The 16965-nt window shown below is 53.0% G+C and overlaps 1 protein-coding gene across 2 annotated transcripts; it reads left to right on the forward strand.

Annotated features, from left to right (window-relative positions):
- Nucleotides 1–2504: 2504 nt before the first annotated feature.
- Nucleotides 2505–12134, forward strand: KCTD15 (potassium channel tetramerization domain containing 15; the record flags this gene model as incomplete). 2 transcript variants are annotated; one of them, XM_080704113.1, is made up of 5 exons in its annotated part: nucleotides 2505–2570; nucleotides 3200–3375; nucleotides 7986–8130; nucleotides 10527–10832; nucleotides 11976–12134. In XM_080704113.1, the coding sequence occupies 5 exons, from the start codon at nucleotides 2505–2507 to the stop codon at nucleotides 12132–12134; spliced, it is 852 nt and encodes a 283-aa protein (XP_080560239.1). The 2 variants fall into 2 exon arrangements, with proteins under 2 accessions (XP_080560239.1, XP_080560240.1); XM_080704114.1 differs by having other exon boundaries at nucleotides 2505–2567.
- Nucleotides 12135–16965: the final 4831 nt, after the last annotated feature.

Raw genomic sequence — 16965 nt, forward strand, 5'->3', positions numbered from 1 at the left:
TTTTACGTCCTTAATTAGGCGAGCTTCCCATCTGTGGTCTCCAAGTGTCTGCCTCTTGATTTAACTTCGTCCCGCCCCCGCCGCACACTCCTCCCCGCGCGGCCGGCGCTCGGGGCCGCGGCCACCCCGCCCCCGGCGCCCCGCGCCCCGCTCGCAGCCCAGCCGGCTCCCGCCGCGCCAAGTTCGCGCCGGGCGGGCGGGCTGGGCCCCCGGGAGGCCCGCCGCCTCCCGCCCCGGCCGCCGGGCGAGTGGCGGGCCCCTGGCACTCGCCCCGGGCCGGCGCCCAGGGCACGGAGCTGAAGGGAGTTCTCCAGGCGCCTTCTGTTTACCTTTTATGGTTAAAATAACAGCTTAGTAAAAGACGCGACTTCACGAAGAAGCGATTTAGCGAAATCGTCTCAAGCTGCCGCAGCTCAGCCAGTTTAATCACCCCCAGAGAGCTGAACAACTGTGAGCACAATGGGACACAAAATCATTTTGTGTGTAAATGAGCGTGGCATTCTGCTCTCTCCTCTCCGCCGTGGCGGGCGGGCGGGCCGGGGCTCCGCCGCAGCCGGGGGGAGCGGGGCGATTCGGGGCGCCCGCGCCCCAGCAACAGGCGGCTCGGCCGCACCTCGGGAGAGCCGGGCGTGCCGGGGCCGCGGGGTTGGCGCTGTGTTGGAGTGAACTTGTGTCTCTTACTGCACCTGCTTCTGTGCTTCTGACCCCAGCAGTGGTCTCGGGGGAAGATCGCTGCTCAGCATTGATGCGGTTGTCCGAGAGCGCGCTGGAGATTCGGGTCAAGGCATAGCGCCTGGGGCTTCCAACGGTGAGTTTCTGATTTGCCCAGAACAGCAGATTGTGCTTTCGATGGAAAAGAGGCTGCAGGAGAACAGGATGGAGCAGTTTAGGTGATGGGTGTTTGGTGTCACTTGTCACTTTTGAGTTGTGTCCCGGTGGTAGGGAAGGCTTTGTGCACAGTCTGCTTTGATAGAATTTCAATCAGAATTCCTTCCAGTTCGGTGTATCCTCAGCGAGTCTTCCTTTCTGACTCCTCCCCTAGCACAGCCTCTCCGGGCAGGATAATCCATTCCTGAGGTCTGTTTTGGTTTCTCAGAACTTCCTTGAGATAAGTGGCCGGGTGTCCTTTTTTAAGCTTTCAGGAACTCAGGAATGCCCCCAAAGCAGACCAACCCAGCCAGCCCCCAGTGAGGGTTCACCCCCACCTCAGTTTCAGGTCAGGCAACTTGCCAGAACACTCAGGGCAGAACTAATCACAAGAGTGACCTTACTTAAATTTGCAGGATTCAGTTCTCACTGGTGCTTGGTCCATGTTTTAAAATTGGATGTTGAATTTCAAGGCACAAATTTAGAAGCCAGAGTTTAACAGGAAAAAGGAGGCCTTGAGTTCCCAGGATTTCATTGGTTGTTCTTTAAGGGTTAAACCTGTGAGAGAGAGAAGTCCAGGTTAGGTTTGTGGAAGCCAGTGTGTGTGTGTGTGTGTGTGTGTGTGTGTGTGTGTGTGTGTGTATGTGTGTGTGAGTGACTACTGTGCAAAGCTCCTTCCCTTCCCTGGAGACAGCCCTGGGTTAGAGTAAGGGCTGCAGAAACCTTCCTTTCCCCACCCCTTCTGCATGGGTCCCTTAGAGTGCCCTGGGGGTGGCTTCTGGGGTCTGAGGGACAATCTTATTTCAGGTGGCTGTGGCTCAGAGGAAAGTCTCTTAGCTCTGAGGAGGAAGCAGAGAAAGTCCATTTGCTGATTGCTGTCTAGCCAGCTAACGCCTCAGGCCCGTGTGATCCTGAGGGGGTCTGGAATACATTAGGCACAGACAACACCATGGTGGGGGTCTATCGAGAAGCTGGGAGGTGCAGACTAGGCAAACAAAGACAGGTTTTCTCTGCTATTGGGAGCCATCAGGAAGAGGTGGCTTCCCAAGTGACTTTCCTTCATCCCTGTGCCCTTGGCTTCCACTGAAAGAGGCTTGCCTAGGTATAGCCAGTTGCAAGCTGCGTCTTTGCACAGTGGAGAGAGGTCCTGGGCATCCCAGCCCACAAAGGGTGGGGGATCCTTCCTGAGCTGCGGTCCACAAGGTTCTCTGCTGATGCAAGAGGAGACACGCTTGGTAACATGGCTCTCAACCAAAATACCAGGAAAATCAGATTTGTTCTGAAACATTTCGGGGCAATAATGGTGAGCATATGTTTCAGTACTGTCATTAGCCGAGTTAGCAGACACGGAGCCACTCAGAAAGCACATGTGTGAATGTGAGTGAGTGTGCTTAGTATGTGTGTATGTAATCTGCTCTGCCCCAGAGGCCTGCTTTGGGGTTTAGAGACAGGATAATGGTGGGCGGAATCTGGGAGGGCTGCCTGGCATGTGTGGGGTCCCAAAGAGCGTGCAGAAAGGACGACTTTAAGCATCTTTGATTCCAGGGAGCCCCAGTGCCCATGAATGCTGAGGAGTAAGCCCTCTCTGGTTTTGTCGCTGCTTCCCACGGATACTCTGGGCAGTGATGGAAGCCTAGATGCCTCACCGTAAGGAGCGGCCGAGCGGGTCCTCGCTTCACGCACACGGCAGCGCCGGCGCCGTGGTGAGCCTGCAGGGTGGGCTAGGTGCGCACCATGGCCACCTCCTCGCCCTCTTCCCGGGTTCCTGGGTTCCTGCTCGCTGGCTGCCCTTCCTCTGGGCCCAGCATTCAAGAGATGGCTATTGACTGTATGATTATGTATTTTTTTGAAACAAAAATGCTCTTAATTTGATGTGAAATTTACTACATGTATAAAACTCAGTGCCTTAGGTGCTGAGGAAGTCACTAATTTAGAGGTGTCTCGTTACTGAGACAAACTTGCAAAAACCCCTGAATCCCAATTCACAAATTGGTGATTCGTTTGTCAGGGGATATTTCACATCTAACACATAAGCCCGCGACCTTTAATTAGAATTTTGCAGTTTGTTTTATGCCCCTGGAGGCTGACACCTTGAAAATTTTTTTTCTTGATTTCTTATTGCTAATAAGCATCTTTCTTTTTCCCTCTGGTACTCTGAAGAAAATGATGCAAATACACTTAATTACAGTGGTGGCCATAATTTGTCAGTTGAATATGCGATCAGGCACAGGCAGAAGTGATCTGATTAGATCTGTGATCACACTCAGAGCAAAGGGAGTGCGGGGCTGTGTTGTTTAGAAACTCTTGGATTTTGCCTTGCTTCTGTTTCTAGGAGGGAGGAAACATGTCCCGGCTGTCTCTCACCCGGTCGCCTGTGTCTCCCCTGGCTGCCCAGGGGATCCCACTGCCTGCTCAGCTCACCAAGTCCAACGCGCCTGTGCACATCGACGTGGGCGGCCACATGTATACCAGCAGCCTGGCCACGCTCACCAAGTACCCCGACTCCAGGTAAGAGCAGGCCCCTCAAAGAGCCAGGCACCTGGAGGGGCCTGTGTCCCCTGCCAGGCCCACACAGGGCTCTCCAGAGCATGCTGGCTGATGCAGACCTAAGAAGCTAGGGCTCGGGACGCTGCTTTGGACCAGGACCTGTGGCCCTGCACTGGCAGCATTGGTTATGGGAGGTAGAGTTCCTGACCTACCGGTGGAAACAGAGCTTTTCAGGCCATCATTTGTGAGCAAGGGATGCTAAGTACATCTAGGGATCATGTGCATTGGAGGTATTTAATCCTATTTCCCATATGTACCCTCGGGAAAGTCAGTAAGGGAAAGGAGGAGGAGCTGCAACTTGTCTTCTTTGTCTTGGCTACTGCTGGACCCTAAGCCCATCAGGCTTCTCTCTGAGCTGGATATCAGTGACTTGCAAGAAATTCTAGGACTCTCAGGAATATTTGAGGTAGTGGCTGAATCTGAGCCTCATACCCCCATAGTAGGTCAAGTGTCTGTGAGTGGGGTCCCCCATTTGGGGGTTGCAGGATCCTCCCAGGGAGCCTCCCCTGCTGCTGAGCTCAGGTTGCCCTGACCGCTCCTCCTTTTGCCTCTCAGGCATGTCTCTCCCAGATGGACCTGGTTCCCCATGGGTCAGCTTGTTGCTGACCCACAGTGGGCTGCAGCCTCTGTGCATCTCCTGGAGGCAACGCCACATGCTGCTTTCTGAGCTTGGCACTGCCTGGTCCTGGCACAGCGAGGCATCAGCTGCTCTCCGGGGCTACCGAGAGCTGAGCAGTGAGAGGGCCACGGCTGTCCATGTGGGGCCTCACCCCAGCTCCACACATTTAAAATAAGAAGGGGTGTCGGTCGATCTCCTAGAGGCTGGGGATCATCTCCAGGGAGCTTATGTGTCAGGCTGCTTGGTCACTGGTGTGGTTGCTCAGAACACGGAGGCTGCAGTGTGTGAAGGTGGCTGCTCTTGGAGCTTATGAGGGCCTGGTAGAGCCCTCCACGGGCAGGAGTGTTCCCTTAAGAGGGAAGCTTGATGGCGGATGCTGTGTCCGGGTCAGAATCTGGGAAGCCCAGAGAATAGATGGTGGCTGGGGCTTCATGCCCCCAGCCAGACTGAGACTAGACATGTGCGGCCCTTATGAACCTGGGGCCTTGGGGTGCAGGAGTTGGGGAGCCATGCCAGCAGCCCTGGCCTGAGTGTTCCCTCACAGAGGCCTGCCTCCATAGGAGATGGATTCTGCTTATTTAATTTTAGTTTTGCCTTCTGCGGCATTCCCGAGTTGTGGGAAATAGATCATCCCTTAATCGGTTGATGATGTTTGTGAGTGAAATTCATAAAATCTTTTTCCACAACTCTCTCAGAAGAGTGTTTCCTGAAATCAGACATTTGCCTTTCTAGAGCAATCACAGCCTGGGCCTGGGGGCAGGGAGGGGAGGGGGAGGGGTCCTCCTTGTTCTTGTCTGGCTGCTGCCTGGGAGCAGGGAGGAAGGGTCTCTCCCTGCTTTGTATGCGCTCTAGCCAAGGAGCTGCGGCCCTGCAGTCTGGCCCATGGGACCTCTGCTGGCAGGGTCTGCCCAGCTGGGTGGCAGTCTATATTCTCTCCAGGGCTGGGGCTCAGGATGATCCGTTCTGCCTGGATGGCTGGTGGTTCACTATAAAACTGTTCTTCAGGCTCAAAGCTGGCCCAGAGGCCAGAGGCTAGTGTGACCTATAGGACATTTGAGACGGGAGGTCAGACAGGGACTGGTTCAGGGAGCTCTGTTGGCAAGGGCCCCTCAGCTCTCTCTCTCTCTCTCATCCTTCTTTTAGCAGATTATTAAAATTTAAAACTGTTTTTCAACAATTCTGGAAAAGATGCTCAGTCCCTCACCCAGTGTCATTTGAAGATGGAGAGTCAAGAGTGCTAATTCTTAATGGGGGTTTCTGGGTAGCAGGAATGTCCTGCCCTGAGGGGCCCCTCCCTCAGGTCAGTGTGCCCACTCTGGCTCTTGGCCGGCTGGTCAGGCTGGCCAGGGTGCCTCCTCTGGTCCTCACTCCTCACCCAGAGGTAGATGAGCACAGCTGCCGGCGGCCGAGAGTGACAGCCTGGGTCTGCCCTTCCTGGTACCTGCCTTTGGATGTTCCTTAGCTGCAGCCGTGGGAGCCCATACTGGTGTCCTTACTGGCTGGGAAGAGAAACAGATGATGGCCAGGAGCTTCGGAACTAATAAAACCATGTGCTGGAAACATCCAGGAAATTGGAGCCCAAGCTTTAAAAGAAAGGGAAGAAAAAAAGATGAAGACAGCCTGATGCTTTCCTTTGTGTGCCTGGGGCGGTCGGGTGGACAGTGCCTTTTCTGCCCTCAGGGGTCCCAGCTGTTCAAGTGTGGACTGGTTTGTGCGTTTCAATGAGGATTTCTGAGTGTGGCGCCCCACATCCTCAGCCTTCCCGAGGGACCCACTGGGTGGCCTGGGGCTGGTGTCCATGGGAACACACGGAGTCACTAACAGGACCCGGGAGGTCACAGCAGGAGTCATCTTCAGACCCTGTGAGTGGCTGAGGGTTTCCTTCTTGGTGATTCTACCAACCCTCCCCTGATAGGCTCAGATGCAGGGGCATGCAAGGACTTTGTCCTGCAAGGAGATGCATTGTTGTCAGTTTGTCCTGGAACAGACACTAGACCATGGAAAGAGCTAGAACCAGCCAGCCCTGAAATGAGGCAGGTTGGGATCTTCCTGGCCTTGGATCAGGAAGACAACCTAGAACCTCGTCAGCTGGCATGTGTGTGGATTGGGAGTCCTCTTGACCAACAGGACACTACGAGCCTCGGTGAGCCCTGACGTCAGAGGGACTTGGACCTCGGCCAGGCCGAGCACTTTGCTTGTTGCTCACTGCACAGAACGTGAGATCCCAGCCAGAAGGGGTGTGGGGAGCTCCCAGGGAGCCTGACTCAATTGCGGTTCTTCCTGCTTCCTGTTGGTGCCTTGCGCGGACTCTCAGCTGTCTGCCAACCTCTGCCCACAAAACCCGGTAGCCTTGCTCAGTCACATCTGTCTCCAGGAATGCTGGTGGCCCTCACCATGACAGCTGAATGCCCAGGCTCTGCTAGGCCAGGCCTTAGGGACTTGGAAAGCTGGGATCAGCCGTGGAAGGCGCAAGCTTTTCCAGCTTGTTGCCAGGCCCTGGGGTACTGGTGGGCCCGGTGGCTACAGCTCTGTTTCCATAGACACAGGCCTCCACACCCCTTGGCACAGGCTGTGATCTGCTCCTGCCCATCCAACTAGGACAGGGGCTGGGCACATACCCAGAGCTATGCAGAGTGGTGACTGCATAACTACTCCATACCCACCAGGCTTCAGAGTGAGTCCTGAGTGTGTGGGGCCACTACAGCATAGGATGGTGCAGCTAGGAGGCCCCGAAAAGGGGTTTAAGGGGTCTAGGGAGAGACTGACATGGAGTGGAGAGAGACGTGGGCTACTCTGGAGACACAGGAGCGTCCCTGGAAAGGGGCAAACTGGCGCAGGCACAGTAAGGAGACCGAGGCCTCAGGCTGTGCAGTCTGGGTTGGTAGTCCCACGCTGGGCCACCCTTCTCCCTGGCTTGCAGACAGGCCATTGTGTTGGCAGGATCTAACCGGGCATGAGTGTGTGGCCCCGCCACCGAAGGAGGCCTGGTGTCCTTGAGGAGAGGCTTCCTCTTCCCAAGCCAGGCTCTTGATTGCCCTCAACCTTTCTGGGGCTCCTGACTACTCACAGCTCAGTCTGAGGTCTGGTTAGCCAAAGCAGAACCTGTGCCCTCGGCACCAGCCCTGGCTCTGAAGCCTGGTTCCTCCTCCCTGGCATGGGTAGGAACAGGCGCCAGGGGCTCCCCAAGAGCTTGCTGCTTGTCCTGCATTGGTTAGAGCCACTGCCCTTCCGAGGACAGGGTGCCAGGACCTATCTTCCCTCTTGGTCCCCTCTCCCCACCAGGTGTGCACATGCTTTAGTGTGTGTAAGTGTACTCTTGTGTGGGGCAGTGGCACCCAGGCGCAAGCCGTCCCTCCGGCCTCTTTCTCCCTCTGGCTCCCTGAGTAGCTATGGGATGTTTGTGACATCGTGTCTCTGAGTAGCAATGTGGCTGGTGTGTGTCCTTGCTGGGATGTGGCTGGGTCTGCCTGTGATTTGTATGTTGGGAAGGAGGAACATGTGACCCCCCCTACCTCTGGCCTGAATGAACCTGTCACCAGGCCTTAGTTGCTCATTGGCTTTGGTTGGTTGTCTTGGCACTGTTTGATCTCATGTGCTCACCAGACATGTGGCTGTTGGCTGGGGTATCGGGTGGTCTATGTGCATTTTCTGGGTGGGGCTGTCTGGTGACGGCTTGTGTGCCAGCCCTGTGACCTGCTGGTTTATGTGGCTGTGTCTTTCTAGCTATTGTTTCCCAGGACTGTGACGTGTCAGCGGGCTGCTCTGTACAGTTGGGTGTGTCCCTCTGTGGCTATGGCTTGTGCTGGTGGCTCTCCCATGGTCCTCTATGAAGGCCTGTACCTAGGTTAGCCATGTGTCACCCTCTTGCCCTGAGTGGGCCCTGAGGAGTGGGGGTTAGGTGGGTGGACTCAGCAACTTCCTTTCCACATTCTACCTTGATTATCTCTCCCAGAATAAGCCGCCTCTTCAATGGCACTGAACCCATCGTCCTGGACAGTTTGAAGCAACATTATTTCATTGACCGGGATGGGGAAATTTTCCGTTACATCCTGAGCTTCCTACGGACATCCAAACTGCTGCTCCCAGATGACTTCAAGGTAAGTCTGCAACCGGTGCCTCCCCGTGCTGTGGCATTACACAGGGGATACTGTGACTTAATAAATGGACCCATGGTCGTCATGGCAACTGTAAAAAGTTAAACGACAGAGCCAAGGGCTAAATCAGTTTTTCTAAACTAATTTTGCTTTCTCACATTTTTGGCTTATTTATCAGGGTGTAGCAACAGTTAAGCAACACACTTGCCCCAGTTTAATGGGTGTTGTATGGTGTTGTATTTAAGGACCGCTATGTGTTGGAGTTACAGGAGTTAGAGGTTCCTATACCTGTTCCTTGTTGGCAGTTCACAGGAGGAAACCCTAATGATCCATACAAGATACCCTTTAAACAGAAGCTTCCCTCCAGGTCTCAGAATGAGTCTGTCCAGGCTAGCTGGTCTCATTTCCCTGGTACTGCCATAGTGCCAAGCCCCCACAGGCAGCAGGGATCACAGGAGGAAGGGAAGAAACTCGGGCATGGGCTGTTCTGCCTCGTGCTAGCAAATGCCTGTCCTTCTTCCTTAATTTCCTTCCTTCAACTACTAGAGAACCAGTACCCCCAGGACCCCTTTTGTCCTTCTTCCAACTTACTGAGTACCAACAGCTGGGATGAAAAAATAGAGACACAGGCTCTGCCTGTGATATGTACAGTCTAGTGGGAAGATAGGGCTGACCTTGAGTTCCATGGAGCCAAATGTTTTAGAGACTAGAGAATATAATTATGAGAGCCAGTGGGGAACTTGGGTAGGTTTGGAAGAAATGAAGTTTAGATGGGTGGTGAAGGTGGAACCCAGCAGACAGGTATGAGGGGCTTGGAGTGGCAAAGGGCTTATTACATTCCATCAGTGGAGAGAAGGTGTCAAGCCTGGGGCCTGTGAACCAGGAGCGGAAGGGCGGGAATAGAGGCTGCTCGTCCCTGTCAGAACCTTGGCAGGGGGCTGAGCATTTGGCATTTTACCCTGCATGCCATGGAAGGGTTGTAAGTAGGAGAAGGATGATCATATTCACCATTTGAAAGATGGCACTAGTTCTTATGTGGAGCGGGGGGTGCAGAGAGGGAACAGGCCAGCTGTGAATAAAGCCCAGGGAGGTTTGCTAGAGGCCTTGGACCAGGGTGGAGGTAGAGAAGATGGAGCAAGGCAGTGTCTTACATTTAGGAAAAAGACTGCAAGTGGACATGGGTATGGATTGGCATGGACAAAGAGGTTCTGCGGGTGCCTCTCAGCTTGGGGCTTGCCCAGGCATTGAACAGGCCAGGGCATGAGGCACCCTTCTTCCCCTTGGAAGAGCTGGTAGAAGGTCCGCTGGAGACACACTGGGCTGTGAGAAAGCTGGGGTGTTTGGCTTACAGGAGCTGGGGGGAGTGGGGAGATTAGAGGTACAACCTGGAGCCCTGAGTGGTCTCTGTGGACCCATGGCAGGCCCAGTGACGGGGTTAGGGCTTTGGTCTTTGCAATTTTAAAGTCAAGCCAGTACAACGGACTTGGCCGTGGGATCGGCCCTGCTTTTAGGGTTGGGCCTCTTTGGCTTCACTCCAGGGGCCCTCAGGCTCACCCGCCAGACCTGTACGCAGAACCCTAACGAATAGCATGAGTCCTAGGCCAGACTCCTTGGAGCTGGGGCTGGTGTGGGTGGGCATGTGTTTGACTGGGACAGGGGGCTGGAATTGGGGTCTGAGGGACAGTGGTATGTGCTCGCCCAGCAGGAGAGTGGGCTCCCTGAGGAGTAGGCTTCCCCTCCCCAGATACCTCGCCATCCTCTGTGCCTGTTTGGGCACAGGCACTTGGCAAATCTTATGTTCATTAATCTTCACTTCCTTTCTTACAGCTGGTGGGTATTTATATCCATTTTATAGATGAGGAAACTGAGTCTCAGGGAAAGTTAGTAATAGGTTTATAGGTCTTGGGATTGGTGGATGATGAAGCTGAAAAAGGAAGCCTTGCTAGTCTGCTGAGAGATGACTCTTTCTGCCTCTTGGCTGGGCTATGAGCCCCTCCAAGATGGGCAAGGAAAGACACCCTCTGCCCAGCCTGGTGTCTTCTCTGAGTAGGATTCTAAGAAGGCACTAGGCCCCCACACATAGACATAGCCTCTTGCTGCTCAATTGTGAGTGTGGCCTCTGGGTCCCCATGAGGCTTCTCTTTGTCCTGGGGATGAAGTTGCCAGTACCTAAAGCCAGATGGAAGGGTACAGGGAGAGAGGCCCACACGTGTGCATACCAGCCTGCAGGTAGATTCCTCACACTAGCATACGAGTCTCATTTACCCAGCTGTACAGGGGGCATAGCCATCCCAGTCCACACGGGGCCTATGGATCTCAGTTCCTACAGAACGGGGAGAGAAGGCTCCTGGGCTTGGAAAGGACTGATGCCTTCTGGCCCTGTGTGCACCTGTCCACAGGACTTTAGCCTGCTGTACGAGGAGGCACGTTACTACCAGCTGCAGCCCATGGTTCGCGAGCTGGAGCGCTGGCAGCAGGAGCAGGAGCAGCGGCGCCGCAGCCGGGCCTGCGACTGCCTGGTGGTGCGCGTCACACCCGACCTGGGGGAGCGCATAGCGCTCAGTGGAGAGAAGGCTCTCATCGAGGAAGTCTTTCCCGAGACCGGAGATGTCATGTGCAACTCGGTCAATGCCGGCTGGAACCAGGACCCCACGCATGTCATCCGTTTCCCACTCAATGGCTACTGCAGGCTCAACTCGGTGCAGGTGAGGGCCAGGGCTGCTCTCCCACCTCCCGCCACTTCCCAGAGCCCTGGGGCCGCAGAGCGAGATGGAGGGAGGCACGGTCCCTGAAATGGCGAAGCCCTCCGTGCCATCTTACAGAAAAGGCAACAATGTGTCAATGCATAATTTATGTCCCGCTCATAATTAAATGATGGCGCCTGGGGGATGGACTTAAAAAAAAATTGATCTGTACTTTTTTTTCCCCCCAAAAGGATGTTCTATAAAAATGGCCCAGAGTATTTTCAACCAAGTGTGCTTCATTTGACACCCAAAGTCTGACTTTGGATTTAAATTAAACCCAGGCACCGGGAAAGACAGGACAGAGGCCTGGAGCCCCTTTCACATCCTGCTGACCTGGGGGCACCCTGGCCCCTACCAGCTGCCTAGAGCCTTTCTGGACTAGCTTTTTCTAGATAGGCATGAGGACTGAGAAGCCTACGTGGAGTGGGACCTGTTTTCCTTCCAGACCCAAGGGCAGACTTGTATTTTGGGGTTAGGGCAAATGGACCTGGTGGGGAAAGTTTCCCTCTGGACACAGTCTGCAGGCCAGAGGTCAGAATTTGCTAGTGGCAGGTCGGGGGTGGCAGACAGTGAACAGACCCCACCCACAGAGAGTACACTGAGAGGGCTCCCTCTCCTTTCCCCACCCAGAGCTCTCTGGGCTGATGAGCCCCAGGCCTCAACCATCTGGGACTCAGAGCTCAGGGAAGCAGGTGTCTGCCCTGAGGCTGGGGGCAGGGGCTCTTCATTACTGGGGCAGGAGACTGAGGGAGGAATGCCTGGGGCCATGTGTGGGGTGAGAGGAGTGGATTAGATCCTAGAGAAGAGAGAAAGGCTCAAGGCTCTTTTTGCCTCTCCAGAGCAAGGCTGTGCACCCCTGAGGGCAGCAGGTGGTAGTTTGGGCGGGGTAGTCCCCCCTTAGCTGGAAAGCTCGAGGGGCCTCTGGGGCTTGGCTGTGCCTCGACCTCCTGTGGGGAACCCAGCTGGATACACCCCGGGCCCTTTGTGGGCGAGAGAGACTTGAGATCTCAGCAGAGAAGGTGGCTTGTTTAGGCTGCTGCTGGTTTTCAGACCAGGCAGACCCTTGCAGCTGGGCACTGCTGACCTCTATTTCTTCCCTGGCAGGTCTTGGAAAGGTTGTTCCAGAGGGGTTTCAGCGTGGCTGCATCCTGCGGTGGTGGCGTGGACTCCTCCCAGTTCAGCGAGTACGTACTTTGCCGGGAGGAGCGGCGACCACAGCCCACGCCCACTGCTGTCCGGATAAAGCAGGAGCCCCTGGACTAGGCCCTGCATCAGTGCCCACCCAAGGCCCCTGGAGGCAGTGCTGGGGAGTCCCGCCTGTGCGTGCTTAGCAGTGGGCTTGAAACCCAAGGTGGGGCCGGAGGGTCCCGAGCTGTCCTGCGGAATGCCAGGGCCCAGGTATCAGAATGTGGGACACCCAAGGCGTGCCCACAGAAGGACTGTTAGTGTGACCCGGAGATGCTGTGTTTGGAACTCCGCTGCCATCTCTCTGAGCCCCTCGGCTTCCCAGCCAAATTCAGTGTCCTCTGAGGCCTGGGGGCCGTGAAGGCAGGGTTAGCCAAGGTATCCCCAGCCACAGCAGAGCAGCTGGTGGTCCTTCTCCATTCAAGGCGACTCTGACAGGTCTCCTTGCTTCAGAGATGCTTATTTTTCTACAGTATTTAAAATGGAAGTAACTGTCCCTGCACAAGTCAAAGAGGCCGACAAGGACCAAGACTTCTTTACCTGGTGCTCAGCTCTCAGTGGGACATGCAGCCAGCCTGCATTGTGGGTGAGCTGCCAGGCACTCGGGCCCAGGCACCTGCAGAGCTGGGCTCTGGGAACAGACGCCGCAGAGTGGCAATGCTGCAGAGCGAAAGCAGGGCCCCCAACGGGCTGCGGGAGGAGGGCCCTGGTGGCCAGCAGCTCCATAGTCATCTTAGACCATCTGTTTTGCTGTGTCTCGGGCTCGGGTGTCACCAAGTGGGTTGCCTGACCTCCTAACGCCCCAGGGCGTCCGATCCTGCCTGTTAATACTTACCTGGGCCCCTGGAGAGCCCCTCTCCATCCAGACCAGCCATGGGGCGCACCTTACCTCAGGAACGGGCCTCACCATGAAGGGGCCCTTCTGTCAGCAGCGTCCTCTGGGTCACCAGCTCAGGGAGCCACCTCCAACTCTGGTTTTCCACATGAAATATGCACAGTTTTAATTAAACTTGTTAACACTAGCCTGCCGGTGGGACCTGGACACAGGCTTCCCTAGTGCTCTTGACTCTGGATTGCAATGAGGACTGGCCCTGGGGATCCTCGTAACCCTGCTGCCTCGCAGGCAACAGGCCCACATATGGACGCCCCTGACACCTCCCCGTGTCCTGGCTCCTCCTGAGGGAGAAACTGCAGAGCTGGTGGGTGGAGTGCCCTAGTGGGTACTGTCCTGTGTATAATGTCTGTAGACTTGTATATGACTCCTTTAATATTGTAAAGATGCTGATGTACAATTGTTGTGTTTGTGTAAACACATTACGTTCCTAGTTCATGCCATAAATGATGCTATAAAGCAAGACCGAGGCTCTGTCCTGTGCAGCAGCAGCAGCTAGAGTGCCCCTGTGGATGTTGTGCAGGGAGGTTTGGGGTGGAATTCCTCCCTTGCATCTTTCAGTTCAGATCCAGCAGCAGTAGCTGGGGGAGGGGCCGAGGAGGGTCCTGAGTGGTGTTATTTATTGCATTTGGGTATTTCTTCACTGCCTCTGCCTGTCCCCTCTGGGCAACACAGATTCTGAATTCTGATTCATAGCCCCTAACCAGATACAAACAGGGAAAAGCAGACAAGGTTTCTTGGGGCTTTTGAACCCAGTCTTAAATGTTTGCAATTTTCTCTTTCACTCTCTTTTGGTTGGAGGTTATGTCCTCTTTAGAATCCTATACAACCATATAAGAAAGTAGCAGGCCAGGGTTTGGGCTGACCAGGGGGATGGAGCCATGCAGCCAGCATGAGAGCTGTAGACCACTTAAGCAATGGCATCTCGTATGTCCCTTTCCAAGGAGAGGAGTCTGAACCTCACACATATGCCCCCAGTTTTAATGAGCCTTTTTGTATTTTTCCTGAAAGCCCCTATGTTCTAACCTATGAGGACACTTTTACATGCCTGTTAAGAGCCACCAGCTTTGACCTGCCTCGAAGCAAGGGGCACGAAGCAGCAGCTTCTTGTCTGAAGCCAGAGAGCAGACGCCATTCCTCTGTACTGATTTGCTGAAGAGTCTTGCTGGGCTTCTCCTCCGCTTAGCAACGTGCCTACTATTGGCACATCTGCATTTTGGCATCAGGCTTATATCTGAGAGGAGAAAGTACTGTGTTTCTTAGAATGGAAGCCTTGTGAAAACAGCTCAATGATGTGTGTGTCATGGATTTTTCTGGCATAATAGCCAGCGTGGAGACTGATGTGTGGAGATTATCTAACATTTCAGATTACCTTTTAGTGCTTTTAAAAAAAAAGATGGAGGAAAGAAGGGGAAAGGGGGAACAACTTACTAAAATTTCACTCTATTTCTTTACTAATTAAGTAAAATCAAGAAGTATGATTTTATGCAGCATTATTTTATTATTTTATTTTTTGTGGTGCTGGGAATTGAGCCCAGGGGCCTTGCATAGCTAGGTAAGTGCTCTACCACTGAGCTGCATCCCTAGCCCAAGAAGTATGATTTTACTTTATTTTATTTTTACGGTACTGGGGATGGAACCCAGGGGCATTCTACCTCCGAGCTACATCCCCAGCCTGATTTTTTATTCTTTATTTTGAAAGAAGGTCTCACTAAGTTGCAGAGGGCCTAAGTGGCTGAGGCTGGCCACAAATCATGATCCTCCTGTCTCAGCTTCCCAAGTACTAGGATTACAAGCGAGCGCCACTATGCCTGGCTCCTAGAAGTATGATTTTTATATCAACTGGAGAACATCTGAATTTGTAAGGAAATACTGTGTTCCCTTAGTGATGCTATCATTCTAATGTACCTATAGTCTCCAAAACAATAAGTACATCCATTCCTTAAAACATCTTTATACTTTTTGAGATGAATATTTTCCATTAATTTGGAATTAATCTTTTGACAAAATACCAGTAGTGTCAATGGTACTTCTGTTCTTCTGTAAATATCAAAATGAAATATTCTTGATCATAGCCAGCTGGACAGAGCTGGGCTACTGCTGCTTCCCTGTGCCCTACCAAATTTCTGCTAGTGTGGAGAACCCGGCGAAGCCACCATAGGCAGCTCCACTACTGTCCTCCGCTTTGTGGGCTCAAAGCGAGGTCACAACACTAGTACCTTTTTTAAAGAGTGTGGTTTTTTTTTTTAAGCTATTTGACTGTGTTCCTTAGACTAAATAAAGGATATTTTATAAGTTACATACAACTCTAGCGCTTTGTTTTTAGTCCACTGAGGCAACCACAAGAAGGCACTCTGGCTTGAGTGATTACTTGGGACTCGACTAGGCCCATAGGACCTTGAGTATCCCAAGTCCAAATCCCAAACATTCCTGATCTGAGGATTCTAGTGAACATTGGCCCTAAGCTGCTGCATGATCCCCATCACCTGCATGCACCCTGCTGGCAGACATAGGAGTGAGAATAGTTTGGACATGAGTCTCCTGAGCCTCTCAGGCCCCCAGCCCTGGACCCCAAGGAGTGGTGGACTTTTTGCACTGTGTTGGCTTTATGCATATATATGTGTGAACTAAGCCGTTACCACATTTGAAAAGGTGGTAGAGAAAGCTCACATATGAGAACTGGGGAACCTGTCCATTAAGCCCATGACCCAGAGAAGACTAAAGTTGGCTGAGCCCTGCAGAGCTTGTGCCCTTTCTCTGCCTAGGAAGCAGACCTGGTTTTTGGAAGAGTGCTGTCTGATAAGATGGTCCCATCCCAGCAGGACTCATCCTCCCCCCTGACGCTGAAGATAGCTGAACCCCTTGCATTGGCCCAGGAGGGTACTCTAGGACATGGAAGGATGGAGTTTATCCATACATTTGTTATATATTTCTCCAGATTTATGGCAAGGTGGAGCATATGAAAAACAGGAGGTGCCAGGGGATTGTCAACTGGAGGCAGGACATGGTTCAAAATAATAAGAGTGTACTGGGCAACTGGTGGCCAGAGAGGATAGCTACTGGCCTTGAACCTGACATCCAAGAAGATGTGGGTGTCTTAAAGAGTATTAGTGTGATAACAGTGACTTTGGCTGATTTTAAGATAGGTGGGCAAAAGTGTTAGGCCACAAAGCTCATGGTAGCCACATGGTTTTGTCTCATGTGTGATGAGGACACAGCTGGCCTTTTTTTCCTGTTCCTCTGAACTCCACTCAAAGGAGGTGGCTCTTTGTAGAGACGGCTTACACTACCTGGAGATGGGCCCCAATGGCTATCTCATTTCTGGTGGGGGCTTTGATGTGGAGTTAGCTACACAAAAAAGTGAATCACTACACAGAGTAAATGCTTATTACCCTGTTCATTGCCATAAGTTGTTAGACGATCTACAAGTGGATGTCCTTAAAATTAACTGTAAGCAGAGAGGAATGATTTTAATGAGTATCTGTCAAAAGAAGCTCCTGCCTTTATTAGTGCAAGATTTTGCATTAGACCAAACAAGGTTTATTGTCAGTATCCATGGAAACCTACAAAGGAGTTAAAAATATAAAACTGTAATGTCCAACATAAAGCCCAAAACAATTTCCCTTGCTTTATTTCATAACCTCACCCCAGTCTTAAGTAGATGATCAAGCACACCTGCTTGGAGGAAACTATACAGTAACAACTATATTTAGATAAAACTGCTAAATTCACCAACTGGGGCAGAGAAACATGCCCTCCAGAATGCCCTTCTGACAGCACATTCCTGGCAATGCATCCTGGGCATCCCTGATGTTTTCTAGAGGCCTTAGGACATAAATAACCCTGTAAGGGACAAGACAAAGGTGTTGGTGGCGGCTAAGAACAGCTTCTGCCAGGCTAGCGCAGACCCCTCTTTTAGAAGCACTGGAGTTGTCTAAGGTGGCCCAAGTGGAACAAACACAACCCCAGTGAGTGCTGAGCACCAGAAACAGATGGCTGATTTGATCAGGGACTTGA

Source organism: Muscardinus avellanarius, assembly GCF_963383645.1.
Source record: "Muscardinus avellanarius genome assembly, chromosome: 10".
Lineage (NCBI taxonomy): Eukaryota > Metazoa > Chordata > Mammalia > Rodentia > Gliridae > Muscardinus > Muscardinus avellanarius.